The sequence below is a fragment of the Parambassis ranga genome, chromosome 14 (genome assembly GCF_900634625.1).
Source record: "Parambassis ranga chromosome 14, fParRan2.1, whole genome shotgun sequence".
Lineage (NCBI taxonomy): Eukaryota > Metazoa > Chordata > Actinopteri > Ambassidae > Parambassis > Parambassis ranga.
Window position 1 is genome coordinate 21,421,966 of NC_041034.1, and position 19,817 is coordinate 21,441,782.

A 19,817-nucleotide genomic window follows, 5' to 3' on the forward strand; every position below is an offset into this window, starting at 1 on the left:
ACAATTCACGGCTACTTGCCAACTATTTTTCTATGTTCTCAGTTCTATGTTCACAGTTGTTACAATGACTTTAATGTGTATGACTAATCACTTACACCCCACCATGTTTGTTATAATCTTTTCACAGTGGAAAGACGAGGCCTCCATCTCTGCAGCCAGCCTGATTTCAGTCCAAGGCATCTACTCTGCAACTTAGATCTACAGCCACGTCAAAATGCTTCAGATGATCTAATAAAATACAACAGTTACACAAAGAAATCCAACCAGTGTCATGTGAGTATAGTTTTTTTCATCTAAGCATGTTAAAAGCTAGGTTAGGCCTCAAGCTACTGTGTGCTGCAGCAGTTCAGACTAATCAGTTCCTTTTGAGGAACTACTGGCTGCATGGGCCTTTTTAGGAGTGACTTGTATAAGTATCTTAAAACTTAAGTTACATGCAAATGGTCACAATGACATGCTTTTCTTACTAATGCCATGTAACCCTCTTTTACATCAGATTTTATGTTATACTGACACTGATAGTGGTCTGGCCACAAGCTGGTCTGGTCTTGCTGTTCAACAACTGTCATGTGTGAACTGTGTAGCTGTTGGCACACCTGCCTTTCCTGAGGCCATCGCGAGATAGATAGGTGGTTAGGCCATCTGGTTGGTGCTCATATATGTAATAGAACTCTGTTCAGTACACATTGGTAGCAAGTTCCTGGATCTTCTATTGACAACATATAACAGCAAGTAGCCCCCTAAACCTCAGAGGCCAGATTCTGCATTTTCATGGGTTTTGTCAGTTTAAGGTCAAATCAGGGGATTGACCTGAAAACAGGGAGCTGCAAATCTGGTTCTAACATATGTGACAGAGTTCTTCAAGGGCTTTCAAGAACACTTAGTTGTTGCTGACCAATTGTATTGCAGAGTTATGGCCATTTAGATTTCCGAGGTCAACAGGTCAAAGTAAACTTTGGCACCCTCTAACATGGTCCCAAGTGTTCTTGAAAGCTCCTGAAGAACTCTGTCACATATGTCAGAACCAGATTTGAAGCTCCCTGTTTTTGGGGATAGCCTCTGGAAAGGCAGGTGTCCATGCTGATCGACTGGACCATGGAGCAACACAAATTAAAGCTTCAAGCAGCGATGACGGGCCCTCGCAGTCCTTGCGGTCCACGGGACCAGCAGCTGCCGCCTCCCCTATTGTCCCACGACCTCTCTCCCCCCAGTAGCGGCATGAGCTGTGGTCTGCATGCCAGAAGAGTACACCAAAACACACACATAGAAAAGACAGGTCCTCCAGCCAGTAGGTGGTGCCGTGACTGTAACATATCAGCATATCAGTGTGTGCAGAGCCAGATGTTCAGCATGACTGCAAAGTTTCATCCACATAGGATGAAGTATGAGGGAGATACAGCCACAAAAACATCTATTTCCTGTGCATAGGCGAAGGGTCAATTTCGTGGTGGCGCCACAGCCACAGCGTATGACGAAGTGATGCGTTGTTGATAACTTTTGGTCCCTAACCCCTTAAGGGCAAGTGCACCCATTTTCAGCTGGATTGGACAAATCCCCCAGGAGGAGTGCCCAAAGGTGCGGGGAGTGCTGCGTTTGTGATAAGGTTTGGTCCCTAACCCCTTAAGGGCAAGCATACAAATTTTCAGCCATATCAAGGATAGTTTGGAGGAGTTTGCAAAAGCGCGGGGTGTGCAAATTGGAACATGGCGAGGTTATTCCAAGATTGCCGACGCCCAGTAGGTGGTGGCATTTTTTTTCCAAAGGCATGTTTCCTGGCATGAGGCAATACAACAGCGTACCAATTTTGATTGGCGTAGTTGTTACGCTGAATATTTTCAAATATATAAAAAAAAAGAGAATAACAAAAATAATAATAATAATAATAATAATAAACGCTTGCATTTCAATAGAGCTCTCGCACCATTCGGTGCTCGGGCCCTAATAATGGCCTGGTCTGATGTGTCTTTTTGACATCACATGGAAGTGGGACCATGCATGTCACTTACCTGTGGAACACAGGGCCCCAAGCTGCACTATGGGCAGAAGGCTCCTAGTGCTCTATGGGAAGAACCCAATAAGCAACAGCTACTACAGGTCACACATGACAGTTTTTGAACTGCCCCTATGCCTTTATACCAGACCACAATCAGTGTCAGTAAAACATAAAATCTTATGTAAAAGAGGGTTACAGCTTGTCATTGTGACCATTTGCAACTTAAGTTTTAAGATACTTATATAAGTCAATCCTAAAAAGGCCCATGCAGCCAGTAGTTCCTCAAAAGGAACTGATTAGTCTGAACTGCTGCAGCACACACAGTAGCTTAGGCCTAACCTGACTTTCAACATGCTTAGATGAAAAAACTATAATCACATGACACTGGTTGGATTTCTTTGTGTAACTGTTGTACTTTATTAGATCATCTGAAGTATTTTGATGTGGATGTGTTTCCACTGTGAAATGATTATAACAAACATGGTGGGGTGTAAGTGATTAGCCATACACATTAAAGTCATTGTAACAAATGTGAGCATGGAGAAAATGTGAACATGGGCAGTGGACACTTTGTCTTCAAAGTTCATGTGTTAAAAGCAGAAATGTGCTCCTAGTGTGCAGCTATTTGTGAATTTCCCCTGCATGGGGCTAATAAAGGATTATCTTTTCTTATCTTATCTTATTTGCTTTGCATTTTATTGACAACTCACTGACAGTAACTACAAGTTGAACAGATTTTGGTGGTGGAGATACCACCATGAAAACGGCCGTCATTTAGCGGACGGTGATGTCAATCTGCTGTCTTGATATGACAGGTAAAATTAGCATGAAGCACATAGCAAATAGTTGGCAAGTAGCCGCCAAATGAATGACAGCTTGATGAGGCGATAGATAACACGTGAAGTCTGTTGCCGTGGAAACATATGGTTTATACCGGTTGTCTTCTTCAAAACTTTGCAGATATAAATACTATTGTATTATATTATCTAAATACTATATATCATAATATTAATATGTTTACTGTTGTGATTACTACCAATATGAAGTGCAATTTAAATATTAATACACAACTACATAGAAAACGATATGAACAAATGTGCACCAGGCAAAAGATTGACACGGATAAATATGTAGAAGATTTTGGAGATGAAGTATACATAAAACAAGGAAACCAAGAAAAAAATATTGTGTATTTAGGTGAAATCGCTTAGTGAAATGCGTTGTCGCAGGCAATTTACGTCACCACCAGCAAGTTGCATTACCATGGCAACGTAACAACGCTTCCGACCAGAGCAAGTCTTTCAATCCAGTCGTTCTCAAAAATGAAATAACCACATGATCACTTCAACAAACATTACACACACTACTTCCACACGCCCTATTTCCCATTATTTCATAAGGAAATGCTGTCGCACACAATTCTATCAAGCACTGTTGCATTAGAAAAAACTTTTATCGATCAAATAAATGTGTATGTCGACATAGATGGTCGTGTTGGGCTGGTTTGTCTCGTAGTTCGTGTAATAATAATACGAACCCTCATTCATTTCTATTGCCGCTCATGTCCATGGTGTCCACAGGTATTAAAAAACTGTGGCGTCCCTACGAAAATGCCCTGCATTGACTTTCTATGAAGACAGTTTTCCAGGGTGCCTGCAAGTAATTTCACTACATTTCGTGTCAGTGCTACGCAATGCAGTGTTAACAATCCGTGCATATGTCACGTATTTCTGTGAGATCAGGTTCTTTTTTTCACTTAAATAATTACAAAGAAAGTCATAGTTTGAGCCTTCTTTTTGTAAATAACTTTACCCTGAACCTACTGACCAAATTATGTTTACACTACCAAGTAGTCGATTCACTTTGTATCAATTTGTGCCAAACTTTGGACAGTTGGTTTGGCTTTTTCTTTCATTTATTTCCTGTTTTGACATTTGTATTTCATTTCCTGTTTTGGTCTGTTTTGGAGTGTTAGGCTGGGGTCCCAAAGAACATGTTTGCATTTTTCTTCCATCCTCAGTGCAACCTGTGGGAGGGGCACTGCCTGTCTGGACCTTAGAGTTTATGTAAAATCATTTCTACATACAATATGTCTTGCACTCCAGCCACTACATAACTTAATAATAACTAATATAATAATATTAACTTAATCACCTGTGGGGAGCGAGGGAGGAAGAAGAGGATTGCTCTGCCACTCCTCAGCTTTCATTTCTTCCACTCTCTAAGCACACATTTATAGTGTAATTATTTATATTTATATAATTTATGTATTATATATAAATGCAGCCAAATCCCCAATAAGGCCATCTCAATTACATATGGCTCTATTTTTTTATCTTTCATCTTTTCACTGAGCAAAGTGGGAGACGGCTTCTGGGGTAGGGGAGCCCGGGGCTTGTTGTCACACAGGTAAGTTGTCACACTTGCAATAACTTGACCACAAAGGGGATCAACTCAAAAGTGGAATACTAGTTTTGTGCTTAAACATAATGTGATGTCACATACAGCCTGGGAAAACCAAAGCATACTGTCAACTGAGGTGAGGACAAATTTCCCATTTTTCACATATGAAAGTAAAAAATAAGAACTGAATATTTTTGTAATTGTCTGCTTAAAGACACAAATATCCATTATTTAACATTTGAACCTGAGAGAATAAAGTGTTTGGCCAGACTTGAGTTACATAGCTGCTTCAAGCTAACTTACAAGCTAACAAGCTAAAATATGGCTAATATTAGCAAATATGGCTAAGTTTGGGGCAACTTGTCACACTACGTGAGTATATGCAATAATAGACACAGAGAATCTGCTGGTTAATGGTTGTTCAATTTGTGATAAATGGAACTGCTGCTGTCAGCTCTTTCCACCGTTTACTAGTGTGCTCATATGAGAGGTGGGTGCGTACGTGCTCGTAGCATAATACATACGTATACATACGGCCCTTCCACTGCAGCACATGTTGCGCGCGCACACAAGTTTAGAAGATGTGTCGCTGCTAACTGCAGAAACAGCAGCGAACAAAAAAGTGGAGTTTGTTTTAGGGACCAATTTCTCTGTTTTCTTTTCGTTTTCAGCCATTGCTTCCTATCAGGGGGGCTGTCATTGGTTGGTCGTGTTTACATTAAGCGCACTGAGAGTTGGCTGAGGAAAAAAAACTCATGCATCTGCGCTAACATAAAACTTCAATTAATACAAAGTGCTCTATGGACGATAAGATGATCTCTCTGCCTTGGCAGATCGCCAACACTTTCTAGTCCTTCACGATCTTTTAACGCTATATATCGCACACCCCTATGTTAAATGCACATTTTTACTTGTGAATGAAATCGACTTAATTACCACTGGAGAAGATGCGCACAATGGTTAGCGTGCACTTTTGCATAGTGTCATTACTGTGCAAAGGAAGACATCACTTATCTACATCACTTCTGTTTGATCAGGAGACAAAACATGATGATAGTGTTTCTGTGCAGGAATAGTCACTTATTCTAGGGTCTCTCAAACTTTAACCAGGAAAGCGTGGTGACAAAGCCACTCAGAGTGTGTTTTCTGTGTTGAGCCTGTTTCGGTATTTTGTGTTCGTGGTCTCAAATGTGGTCTCGCAGAGGTATGTTGAATGGAAAGACATCATTGCATGACAGGAAGAATTTAGAGAGAAAAAGCCAACCTAATCTGGACTGCAGATCAGCATCGCACAAGAGCTCCAGAAGTTTATCCTGCACCACAGGTGGCAGATCACTCATATTTGGTTGGTGAATGGATCTTGTACCCATTGCTTTTTCGTGTGGTTCGATTTTGAGGGGAAGTATGAATCAAAATGACACAGTTCGCAGCTGCCCCAAATCCTCACACTCATCAACCAGAGATGACAGACACACCGCAGAGACAAAAACAGGATCAGCGCCAAACAGAATCACTCTTCTACATGATCTGATTCTGACTGACACTTAAAATTATATTGGCAAAGGTCAGCAGACAGCCCAGTTGTAACCTTTCCACACACAGTTTGAGAAACACTGGTTTATTCTCTGGCCTGAACTTCAAAACTGTCAGCTTGTCTGCACCTATGTAAAGCATAAAAAAGTGAAATTTGACATTTTTTATCATTGTAACATGCTGCATGTACAACAAGATTTAAAGTGTCAAGCAGTTTAAGGTGTACAGTCATACATGCATTCAACAATATAAACTATAAATGTTATAAATACAACTTTCGACAAAATGCTACGTAGTATAAAAACGATTAAAAAAGCTGTACTAGATAACTAAAAGTAAAAGTTAAAACAACCTAACCCAACCCCATACATTCTTCCCACCTATTGCACATTCCTGTGTAAGCAGCAATTCTTTTGAGTGTAGTTATGGTTGCTAAGTGTAGTTATGGTTGTTGGGTGTCGTTATGCTGGCCCTTACTGAGACAATAGAAAAAAATAGACACTAGTAGTTCTTGGGAGAAGGTAGCCAACGATCTTCTGCGCCAAGTTTATGACCCTCTGGAGCACTTTTCTCTGAGCCGCTGTGCAGCTACTGAGCCACACACTGATACACTAGGTCAGGATGTTCCCTATGCAGCACCAGCAGAAGGACAGCAGGAGTCTCTGAGTGATGTTATTAAGAACAAGTAGAGTATCTGCCTGGCCTTCTTCAGCAGTTCAGAGCTGCTGGAACAACTGTTCTGTACTGGTTGTGCGAAGTGTAGTGCAGTCTAATGCACAATTGCAGATAGGGCACACTCAGGGCATATACAGTATGTTCCCCTGGAGAACAACACTAGAGAACTGGGACACCCTATGGTCTTGTATCCTTCAGCAAGAATACACAATTGAGAAGCACTAGGGCAGGTACTACAATTATCATGACAATTATTACAACTGTCACAAGCCTTAGTTTTAGAGGTCATGTGTTTTTTCCCATGGACATGGTAGTTGTCCTGTATTTTTGTGCTAACTCCACCTCACCATATAACAACAGTGCCATACTGTCTCATAAAAGTCCTCCACATGTTCTTGCTCCCTTACGTGACACTCAAGACATGGTACAAATTTAATAAGCTAATAGACAAATATTTGGGTCCAGCTTAGGATTTTGAGAACTAAAACATTAGCCATAAAATACAATTTCTGCATTCAAAAGAGTTTTAGTTTTAGAAAATGAATGATGTTAAGGCCCTCAATTCCATCTTTATTATTCTTAAGCTGTTCCATACTCCACGAGAACAGAGAACTCGCTCCTTGCTCCCTGGGTGGCTAGAGTAAAATAAAAAGTTTGTTTCGGCACAGAGGTACCATACTTCACGAGAAGCGTGTGTGCATACGGCCCGCCCACGCAGCGCATGTTACACACAAAAGGTTGACAATGCAATTGTATTGCAAATTGTGCAAACAGTCATGGTTACCTGGCCTAACAAGCTGATAATGCTCAGGGAAGAGGCATACTTCTACGACTGTAGAGCAGACTTCTGCTCTGTGTGAATTTAATTCTGTGAACATGTGGATGACTATCTGGAATAATACATCCCGTCTCACGGTGTTTAATGTGTGCGTCCAGCCATTGTAATGCCGTGATCAATACTGGGATTCATTTTTATCACCACTCACACACAGACGCTCTCCTCTGTGCGCCCTGTTTTTCCTTCCAGGAGCTGTTTGCCAGCTGCTCATCTACACTGTTCGTCATCATTGTACTTCCTCCCTGTCTGTGTGTTCTGCACCTGAAAAAGCCCTTGCAGGGCTCTAGACTAACTTTTTGCACTGGTTGCACTGGTGCGCCTAACTTTTTTTCTTAGGTGCACCGGCACAGAAGTTAGGTGCACCGCATCACACTTAACACTGCAGTTTGTTTGTAAATTAAAAAAATGATTACAATTATATGTACCATTATTTATTTAATAGTTGTGATTGAGATATATTCTGTTTTCTTCAACACATTTCTAATGTAGCTACAGTATTCTCTTCTCTCATCTTCCTCTCTTCTCTTCCTCTTCCTCAGTGTCTCCTCTCTTTCTAAAGCTGAGCTCCAGCTGACAGGCTCCAGCTGTTTTGCAGCGAAACGCTGTGCGGTCCAGTCAGAGGGCCGTATGAGTTCTGCACACACGTTTCAAAAAATCCGGGCCGAAACTTATTTTGTTCTCGTTTTCGTCACCTCGGGTAACAGATCTCTCTGTTTTCGTGGAGTATGGAACGAGCTTTAGCACACAGCATAAGCTCTGCGCAGCATATGTCTGTGTATTTCTTCTTCTGGATTTCCTGCGGCCTCGGTCTAACTGCAGCAGACAGGTTTTCAAATACACACAGGGGTCCCGCCCTTCACCGTCTCTGATTGGTTTAGACCACGATATGAGCCTGATGTGTCTGTTGTTGGACCACAGGGAGACTTTTAAGAGTCGCGGAGAATGTGTCTCCAACAGCTGGTTGCACCGGTGTGACCTCAGATATTTTTTGGTTGCACCATTGAAAAATTAGGTCAATTAGTGAGCAATGTGTGCCATGGGTCAGGCACACAACTGTCACATCGCTAACCTGCCCCACCTGGGAGGAGGGCCACAGGGAGCCCTATTACAAAGGGACTGTCAGTAGTGGCAGAAACTCTCATTTGACATTTTAAGAAGTGTCCCCATCAGTAGCTGAACAACAGTGACACAGTTTTACTACTTGCTGACAATGTCATTAAGTTGAGTACTGCTCTCCTGAAGGACAATGGTTATATGTTAAACAGGATTTACCATCTTCTCCCACAACCAGCTTTCAGTCAGGCTGAAGATCAATGTCACATATAATGCAAACTGGAGCGCTGTCAACTAAAGCTGAATGAAGAGATTTTTTTCTGGGCCACTTTCACAGATGTAAACAGGCAGGAGAGTGTTATGTAGGTATTTACTGATCCAAATTGTAGGTTCAGAGCAGGTAAGTGTGTCTACTGTACAATGTCATCCACTGTCAATGTAGATATGGATAAGGAAGGACGACCGATACTCATGGACAGCTCCCTTACAAGTGGCAGGACTCCACCTGGTGTGTAGTTACAGGTCAAGGCAGAGACACTTCACACTTCAGCAGACACAAGCAGCTGTAGGTCGGAAGCCAGCCTGTGGCCATTGTCCTTATTTTTGCTCTCTGAGGCTGGAGGTGAGAGAGGGTAGCGTGAATCACCTGTGTGTCTTGCCCTACTGATAGAGCTCACTTGCAGGTGAAAGTAAACGGTGGGTGACACCATGTGTCACAGGAGTGTCTGCAGCCTTTGGCAGGTCAACAGCGGAGTTTGCCGAGACAAGGACTGCAGGGTTTAAGAAACCTTTTTCAGACAGGGAGGAAAAAAATGTGAGTTGGCATTTAAAGGTCTGGTTGGCTGCCTTTGTATATGTGCGAAGTGAATGGTTCACAAGTGGTTTGAGGACCATCTGTTGTAAGTCAGCTAAATGACCACCTGCACAGGAACAGTCTGCTCGATGCTTTCCAGTCTGGATTCAGAGCCCATCACAGCACAGAAACAGCACTGCTTAAAGTCACCAATGACCTCCTCATGGCATCAGACCGGGGACTCGTCTCTGTACTTGTTCTACTGGATCTCAGTGCTGCCTTCGACACCGTAGATCATAGCATCCTGCTACACAGATTAGAACATGAGATCAGGATTACAGGAACAGCACTGCGCTGGTTTAAATCATACTTATCTGACAGATTTCAATTTGTTCATGCTAACGATGTTTCTTCCACAGGTACAAGGGTTAACCACGGTGTTCCACAGGGTTCTGTGCTCGGACCGATCCTGTTCACCCTCTACATGCTCCCTCTAGGAAACATCATCTAGAAGCATGGCATAAACTTTCACTGTTATGCTGATGATACCCAGCTGTATCTATCTATATAGCCTGAAGAAACAGAGCCGCTAGTCAGACTACAGGCGTGTCTAAAGGACATAAGGGACTGGATGTCCTCCAACTTCTTACTATTAAACTCGGACAAGACTGAGGTCATTGTTTTTGGACCTAAACATCTCAGAACTAGTTTATCAGATAATACTTTCTCTCTGGATGGAATTACTCTGGCCTCCACTACGACTGTGAGGAACCTTGGAGTCATCTTTGACCAAGACATGTCGTTTGTCTCTCATATTAAGCAGGTCTCCAAGACCGCTTTCTTTCACCTGCGTAATATTACTAAGATCAGGAGCATTCTCTCCCAGAGTGATGCTGAAAAGCTCATCCATGCTTTTGTCACTTCAAGACTGGACTACTGCAACTCTTTATTGTCAGGATGTCCACATTACTCCATCAACAGTCTGCAGCTGATCCAGAACGCAGCAGCTAGAGTTCTGACAGGAAGCAGCCAAAGGGATCATATCTCTCCTGTCCTAGCGTCTCTTCACTGGCTCCCAGTGGACTCAAGAATACACTTCAAGATCCTTCTTCTAACCTACAAGGCTCTTCATGGACTTGCTCCATTGTATCTGCAGGACCTGATTGTACCATATGTTCCTAATAGGACACTCAGATCTCTGAGTGCAGGTTTACTTGTAGTTCCTAGGATTCATAAAAGTAGAATGGGAGGACGAGCTTTCAGCTATCAGGCACCGCTATTATGGAACCAGTTACCAATCTGGGTCCGAGAGGCAGACACTGCCTCCACCTTTAAGACTAGACTTAAAACTTTTCTGTTTAGTAAGGCGTACAGTTAGCCTTAGACCTAGTGTGTAGCACAGCTATGCTGCTCTAGGCCTATGTTGTCGGGGGGCACAAACATGATCCACTGAGCAGTTTCCCTCTCACCCTCTAACCTCTCCCTTTCTCTCCTTAGTCTGGCTCACACTGGTCCCAAGACCTGCATGCTGACCTGCAGTCCGGCCCGTGAAGTCTCTCTTGCCCTACGTTGTCGGGGGGCACATACACGATCCTCTGAGCAGTTTCCTCTCCTTAGACTGGCTCATACTGGGTAATATCGTTTCATAATCTGTTTACTGTCTTCCTCGTAGTTCTGTGCCTCGCTCTCGCTCTCTCTCTCTCTTTACAGGTCTCAACACCCATGCTGACCATGCTGACCTGCAGTCCGGCCCCTGTTGTCGGGGGGTACTGATGAAGAATCTGTCTTGTGATGAAGAATCTGCTTTGATTACCATTTGCTAACCTTTTGTTATCTACCCCCACTGATCAAGCTGGCTAGTGTTGATCATTTCCTAACCTCTTCTTGTCTACCCCATTGATCAAGCTAATATACATTTCTTTGCTAAGGTGTCGCAAAGCGTCTAGAAACCTGGACCTATTCCCTACCCCCTAGTGGTTGAGGTGTTACTCCTCCTGTCTATTGTTGACTCTCCCAGACCCCAGACCTTGTGACTCCACTCCTTTGTTCCTTTCATCCTGTCTTTGTAAAGTCTCTTCCTGACCCCTACCTGTGAACACACCCACCACCTTTTATCCCACCTGTATAAATGCTGTATCCTTCCAGTCTGGCTCATACTGGGTAATATCGTCTCATAATCTGTGTTTACTATCTTCCTCGTAGTTCTGTGCCTCGCTCTCTCTCTTTGCAGGTCTCAAGACCTGAATACTGACCTGCAGTCTGGCCCCTGATCTCTCCTGTGCTCATCAACTTCACTAGCCCCTGCTGCTCATCTTTGCTACCAAATTACTATTCCTACTTATGGACTGATGATATATATAGATATCTATTGCAATATAATCACTGTTTCATCTTGCTGTCATGTTTGCTCTGTACTGTATCATGTTTGTATCATGTTTTGCTCCTCTCTCTCTCTCTCTCTCTCTCTCTCTCTCCTCATCCTCTCTCTCCTCTCTCTCTCTCCTTCATCCTCTCTCGCTCTCTCTCTCCTCTCTCTCTCTCCTTCATCCTCTCTGACTAGCAGCAGGACTGGTTCCCCCTTAAGTTGACGGGTCCTGCTCAAGGTTTCTTCCTCTTAAAGGGAGTTTTTCCTTGCCACAGTGCTCTTAGGGGGGTTCCTGTGAAGCGCTTTGAGACAATGTCTGATTGTAATATGCGCTATATAAATAAAACTGAATTGAATTGAATTGAATAAGGTTAAGGTGTTGACTTGCCTAGATTCTCCAGATCTCAATCTAATTGAGTATCTGTAGAATGTTCTGGACAAACGAATCCAACCCATGGAGGCCCCACCACACAACTTCCAGGATCTCAGGCTTGGTGCCAGATACCATACCACACCTTCAGAGGTCTAGGGGACTCCATGCCTTGATGGATGAGAGTTGTTTTGTATCATTTTTGCAAAAGTTGTCAAGGTTATAATGGGAACTTCTTTGAGGATTTCTGTCCTTACTTTTACATTGAAGATTACTTACCGATTGACTGATGATGCTAAGAAAAAAAAACATCAATCATGACCATAGCTGCCACTGATGTCCCTAAGGTCGGGACATTTGTATGTTCTCCAGGGTGCATATAATCAAAAAATAATCACAGAGATCTGCAGAGATATTGTATAACACCAAGATCACACAGCATGTTCGGTGTGTGTGGGTGGATAATAACAGGTTCCTGTTGCTAATATAATAGACTTTGATCAGTACAAAGGTTGCATTGCAATAAAGTGAGTCGTCATCTGCAAAACTTTTGTCACGATAGCCAATAAAAGGATTTTAGATGCGTGTCTATAGAAGGTTGTACAGTATAGGTGCTCAATGCAGCTCAGATATTTACTTTATGAACATGTTGTATATTCAAAAGTTTTTTCTTAAATACCCTATACTGTAATATCTGTTGTATATTATTCAAACTGTTAAATGCCAAAAATCCTTCAGAGGTGGCAAGAAATGTTCATGATAACTGACATTTATTATGTTAATTTATCTACAGTTATTGAAAAATTAAAAGAGAATTTAGATAGATACAGTAGATATACTTTACTAGAGTAGTTTACAAATAATTGAGCAAAATTTAAAAATCCTTAAAAATGCCTGCAATATAAAAAAGATATAAACACAAGTGGAAAAATAAAATATGTACAATATATAGTGGAATAAAGATCTGTGCAATTATGTATACAGTTGGATGTGTAGTAAATATGTATATTTGAATAAATAAATAGAAACAACATATTGTGCAGAAGAATTCAAATTTACTTTTGGACTTTTGGACTCCAGTAATTCTTAAATCCTGGCAACATCTATGCTATTGACATGTGTAATGAACTGTCTGAAAAATTACATGATTAAACAAACAATATTCCTCTCAATATTTTACTTTCATCTCATTTTAGTGCCCACTGATTCAATAGCAACGCCCTCTTGCTTCATAACTGGCAACAACAATAACAGAAGAGCCATAGCTGGGAGCGATTATCTCACACATTATGCAACAGAGTCACTTCATTTGGTGCTTAATTGTCACTGCTACTCATTCATTGAAATAGACACACAAACACACACACACACGGCAGCATCAGGACTAGGCTTGTTTAGCTGGGTGTGTCACCCAACCTCCTACTTTTCAGCTAATTAGATATTTAGATATTTATCACAACTGGCACACTGATGCAAATACTGGCATCATTCCAGCTAATTATATATATATATATATACTAATTAGAAGCCATTATTCACAAAGAATCATATTAAATTACCTACAAAATTCTAGAAACACACAGGTCCTGAGAATATATCGTCTAAGATTTGGCAGTTCTGTCTTTAACATGATTTAGTTTTATTTTTTTGAAGCTGTGTTGAATGATGCTAATTATTCCGCTGCTAACATCTGCTGTTGGCTGTGGCTTTCTTTGTGTCAGAATGACACTGCCCTTCTCTGTCTTAATAATACAGCCCCATGGAAGCAAAATTATCCCCTAGGAATTCTGCCAGCAACAGGAAATCATTCAGATGTAGCAATTGTTCATTAAAAATATATTGCTTGGATTACACAAATGTCCTATGTTTCTGTGGCCTACAAGCATTTAACCCTTCTGTAAATTAGCTCCTTTAAAATGTTTTTGCACACATGCTTCACTCGAGAAAAAACATTGCTGCCTTCCAAATATTTCAATGTATATACATTTGTTAAGGTTAGAGTGTAATATTCAGGTAATGAACATTAGTAGTAGTTTGTTCAAAAGACATAATATTGCAGAGCATACTAATTTTCCATTATGTCAGTCGAATCAGAGGTCAACTCACAGCTCATCTGCAGCATGCTCCAGGCATGTCCCAGTTATTTGTCAGAATGTGTGGACAATGCTATCATACGCCAGCAACAAAAGCCTGTTTTCCCCATTGCGCAGAAGCTGGGATGATTTCTCTGCTGCTTTCAACACCATCCAGCCCCCACTACCATCACCACACTCCTCTCCATGCTTGGAGAGAAGCTCAAAGGATAGCACAGTTTCCTGGATTACAGAGAAAGCAGCTTTCTGAAAGGCATGCTGGCGCACATTGGATACATTGCAGAGCAGCGCAGGTGGAGGCCCCGGGTAAACTGTGTTGTCAGCTCTTGTGAGTCCACTTTCTACACCTCTTCTATTTAAGATTCAACCCAGGGTCATGGTGGCCCTGCAGCTTTTTTTGATGGCCCCTGTAACTGTGAGAAAAACACCAGGCTGTCAAAAGTAACAAAACTGACAGCCGTTGCAAGAGCGACCGTTTGCAAGCTTGACAAAGGAGCTGGAAGTTGATTTCAGCCTGGGTGAAGCGAGTGAAATGGATGGACTCAGAGGAACCAGCAGACTTAACAAGCTCTGCTAATCAGGCCAGCAGCACATTCGTAATGGCTGAGAATGAAGACAGGATTAACAGCCTGTGCAAGAAGAAGCCAGTAAAGGATGAAGAACTCTCTCTGGTGCATGATCACCTTCCACCTCATCTACCCAAGATGCTGCTCATCTGTGTCAACAGCCATCAGACCACAATAATTCTTCTCCAAACACCTCCCACCTCTTTTAGCTTGGAGCCAGCTGAACTTTGCTGCCCTGTTCTGACAGATCAGAATCCATGCCAGTTATCTACGGGTGAGAAGTGGGGTACACCCTGGACAGGTCACCAGTTCATCACAGGGCAACACACAGACAATGTCCAGCAAAAGTACGCATGTTTACAGCCTCTCTCAGTGAATTCTGTTTTTATAATAACGTTATATTTATACAACCCTGTGTGTTAGTATATACAACAAGACTAAAAATATTATTTGTGTGCCCACTTTTGAGTGACAACTCACTCATAGTTGCCCGCCCACCTCAGCTCCACTTCAATACCACAATTTGGCCTTTGACCAGGAGTGACCCTGCCAACATGGCTGCCAGGTAGAAGCCTCCCCACACAGATTTAAAATGGTTCTTTACAAACCTGATAATTCATGTTTACAGCCTATGCACTTGACACCTGTCATCACTGTCAGGTGAGATGCAGATGCATTCCCATAATCCTGCACTTTGTGTACACGTCTTTGCAGCTATTTGTATGAAGTTTGGTTGCCAGTGTAGCCTTTATTGTATGACTGGATGGAGCAGGGAATGGGATGGGGGTGGAGGGGTGCGGGGAATTGAGCAGCACACCTGCTCTATTCTTATAAAAAGTACAAACCAGCCATAGTAATAAGAACACATGAAAAAACACACTGTAGATTAACAGCCTGTGTGAGATTAATTAGAGATTTATTATAGAGGATTAAGTGCAAAGATGTTTTCCTCCTTCTAAAGCAGTACTTGAAGTGTGTGTGTGGGGGGTGGTATGAAAATACTTATATATAAATATAAAATAATTCATCACTTACGCAACCCCTCCTGATGCTAAATTTGAGAATTTCGGCTCTGTGCATCCTCAACAAGACATGCAGATCAATAACATTCAAGGACAAAGAGCTGACCAGGCTTCTGCACATAACTTGTCACACATTATAACGGGAAATATAGCGTGTGCGTTTTTTATATAGGTTATGGTGACCTCTAGTAACGCTTGCACTTGATTAGCTGCGCGGACCTGCACACGCTGCTGTGGAAGCCAAGAGAGGCGAAGAAGAGTAGATATGATTGTGATAATGAAATATAGACTTACTTTAAGACGGCGCTCTCCCCCTGTCTGACGGTGATGTTGTCCTTTAATACAGAATCCCCGCTTCTGGCTGGAACTCCTGCAGGTACAAGGAACAACAATTTAAGTCCGAGGACGACAAGACATTTCCCAGGCACCGCCAGATAGCCACAAATTCCCATCTTTTTCTGTCGCTGCGCAACTTCCAAGAAAACTTAAAAAACGTTGGGCTAATTCCTATTTCTTTAGCGTGTTGAGCTGCGCGGAGACAAGGCGCAGCAAAAAAGCAATGCGTACTGGCGCTCGACCTGCTTTTTTTTGCTCCAAGTAAACGGGCTTGTTATGAAATATCACCACTGTCCGTGTCGATGAACGCAGAACAGAAAAGTGTCTTTCCGCAAACCAGCCAGCAGCCGCTCTAGGAAACTGAGGAGAGGAGCACCGTGTCTCTCGGAGAAATGCGCACCGTCTCCCCGCTTCAAACTGTAATCGCCGTGAAATGGATGCTCTCGCGGAGAGGCATCAGCCAACTCTCCTGTGTGTTTTTTTCCTTCTGTCCTCTCCCCTTTTGGTGTTCTATTTTCTTACTGTCGTATGGGTGAGACTGTAAAAAAACTGCGAATAGTCAAACCCTGTTTTTATTCGTTAAGCTCCAGGAGTACTCCTCTCTCCTTTCTCTCCTCATCTCTCTCTCTCTCTCTCTCTCTCTCTCTTTTAGTCGACAGGTAGGATTGTATGTGGACCATTATGGTCTTGCATCCTGCGGGATATTCACAATCCCGTCCTGGTACTACCAGTGGGTTCCTTGAGGGGGACCCTCTTCAGTAAACAAATGATGTCCTGTGACTTCATCACACACACACAAACACACAGATGCTTATTTATGAACGCCATTCACTTTAATTAGGATCACTTGTAGCGTGGGGACCACCAATTGCCCCCCTCAAAAAAGACTACATTGACATTACATTTCAGAGTTCACTTCAAACAAGCTCCAATCAGAGAATGAATCAAGCTTCTCAATCTAATAAAAGGTTTTGCACTAATTTCTCTGTAAGAGCTGCTCTGAAGCACTCAAAACAGAATTATTGTCTGTGTGTTGTTGAATGGCTTAAGACGGGGGTCCTGGGGACAAAACGTTTTTAAATGGGGAGGTACTGCGTTTTTATTTGGTAAAGTAAACATGTATTGTACTATATTCTATTACCATCTACTGTTGGGTGTATGTGCTGCAGGGATATTATTTTAGGTTTTTTATTTGTATTCATGTTAGTAAACTTACGACGAAACGATTAGTTTGAATATAATCTGTAGTAGAATAGATATAATTTTAGGAGGCCCCTTAGGGGTGAGCCTATATGTATGTGTTAAGGTGATATATTAACTGTTTGGTATGTGTTTTATAGGGCTGATTAGAGGAAGCTGGCAGTGCTGGCTCAGGAAATTGTCAATTTAGCAGAGGTAAACAGCTACTTTTAAGGAGTTAAGGTTTAACCCAAAAGCACTCACTCAGTTGAACCCTTTGCCCTAAATATATGTAAAACACCAATGGAATGTGAGCACTCAGGGACTGCCCCTGGTGTATATAATGATGTGTTTTGAGGGAACAAAGGCAAATGTGTGTGTGCCAGGGTCCTAAACAGACACATCTCTAGATCTGATCTTTTACTTGATGTTCATTCAATAAATAGTTCATTTGAGACCTACTATTGGTAGGTATCCTCTTATCCAACCAACTCGGGGAGACAACGGGGTAGTTGAAAAAGTTTGTCTCAAACTGTTTGTCCATATTACTTAGTCTGGTGCAGTTATTATTACAGTGCCCAAAGATGACAGAGACATGAGGTATTTTGTAGTGTAACTAAACTACTGGGCTGTAGTACAAAGTAATGTTACTGTAAATATGACCAAGTGTTTTATTTTAAGCATGTAAAAGTAAGTAAGTAGTTTAATGTAGTAATTTAATGTATACAAAGTATACAGTGTAGCCCTAATGACATAAGTGGAATGACTAACTCTAACCAACAACTTTAAATACGTGTGTTCCTAACCAAGGAGTGTGTATGAAAAACCTAACCAAATAGTTTTTGAGTGTACCCCCTAATGACATAGTTTGAATCACTAAGTCCCACCAACTCGTTTAATGAACGTAAACCTAAGTAGCATTAATGACTTGATGGATGATGGATTGAGGATGTGTTGGCATAGTAACATCATTTTTGTGTTTGCACATTCTGATGCTAAAATCACATTCAGCTCTTTTCCCCACATGACCATGGCAGTAACAGCCTTGTTTTTCCTTTGAGTTAAACATATGATCATCCTGTAAATCTGAAACTATCACCTGCAGGTCACCCCTGTAAATTCATGTAGAGATGTGCTACATGATGAAATAAAAACAAATTTCATATCAAATTTCAAAAATCATATTCCCTCAACAGATCCCTGCACAAGGGAATATTTTCAGTCAAGAACTAATTTTAGTAAAATATCTTGCTATTGACCTCTGCCTAGGAAGACCTGCATTGTCTTTAATTACAAGATACAAAATCATCTTGTAGATTTACAATAAAGGCAGAATGTTTCATTACATTTTTAGTAAAAATTAAAAATCTGTGTGTAACCCTTTTATAGAGAAATTTTGATACACTTAGCTGTGTAACTTTCTCTTCATGCAGGAGCGGTAACTCATCTAAACCTTTCTGAGGCTTTGTTTACTAATGCACTCCCCGTCCCCTATCTGTATGCATGGTGGGGTGTTTGGCCACTAGGGATGTGAGTGGCACTTTGCAGGCGCATCTAACAGCAGCTCTCAGAATTACTATGACAGCTTTTGAATCTCATGAGAAGATTGAACAAGATAATTTCTTTACCTTAACATCAGTTTGGAACTGTTAAGATATTGGATGGGAGGCAACAAAATGGTAATGCAATGACAGCATTACCGGGGGAGAGACACACATGGTGTTGTTTGTGTTGTATCTTTGTCAGCTGATTTCACAATTGTATTTATCTATTTTGCAGAGAACAATTATATCAGCAACAATTATATCTTTTAGGCTTTTTATTGCTCAATTTTCCTCAATTGCTTTTAACAGCAGAGCACAAAAATGTCAGTGCTGTGGAAGTGGACCTTGGGGTGTCAGTAACCATAAAATATATTATCCACACTCTCCTGAATGTTTCATTTCTTCTGTTTTCACTGTTTCAAAGTATCAGCTAAATGCCACTATTTCCCCTGTTTCTAATTCCAGAATGTTTTCCGCCTAACATCGTCGACGGGCTGAGCCTGACATGCACAAGTCAGTATTTGCTGCAACATGAGCAGGCCAGCGCATTTACCAAACTGGATGTTGTTATTGAGGAATTATAATGATGTCTTGTGCTGAGAAATTGGACTAAGATAAGACGTAATTAAAATTATATCTGCCTGCGATGCAACGACACAAGTCCTGACTGTGTGCATGTCTTAATGGTTTTTAAATTAAAAGCCCTCCCTGACCTCAGCAAAATCTAAGATATGTGGTCTTAATTAGAGTCAAGGGTACAGGGAAGACTGGGTGCAGGGGGTGGGATGAGAATTGTTCACAGACCGTATACCCCCTCCCCAACAAACACACACACACACACACCTTTTTTTTTCCACTGGTCATGTGACACCATTTAACACCTTGTTAGCTTCCACTGCTAATGCACAGTGAGGACACTGAGGGTTTAATGAAGAGTAGCAGGTATGTGTTCCAGCTATCAGCTTCATGCAGGGGTGAGTGGGGGAGTGGGTAGGGGAGTTTCAGAGGATAAAATAAGGATGCAATCCATTTCAATCCATGTCATGTGCATTAT

General features: G+C 41.7%; 1 protein-coding gene across 2 annotated transcripts in view; it reads right to left on the bottom strand.

Annotated features, from left to right (window-relative positions):
* The window catches only part of opcml (opioid binding protein/cell adhesion molecule-like), a 207,748-nt gene extending 191,565 nt beyond the window's left edge, over positions 1-16,183 (bottom strand). For both annotated transcript variants that reach the window (XM_028421837.1, XM_028421839.1), the window contains exon 1: positions 15,999-16,183. In XM_028421837.1, coding sequence (XP_028277638.1) covers positions 15,999-16,156 — 158 coding nt within the window. In that variant the 5' untranslated portion in view covers positions 16,157-16,183. The remainder of the gene's footprint in view (positions 1-15,998) is intronic.
* Positions 16,184-19,817: the final 3,634 nt, after the last annotated feature.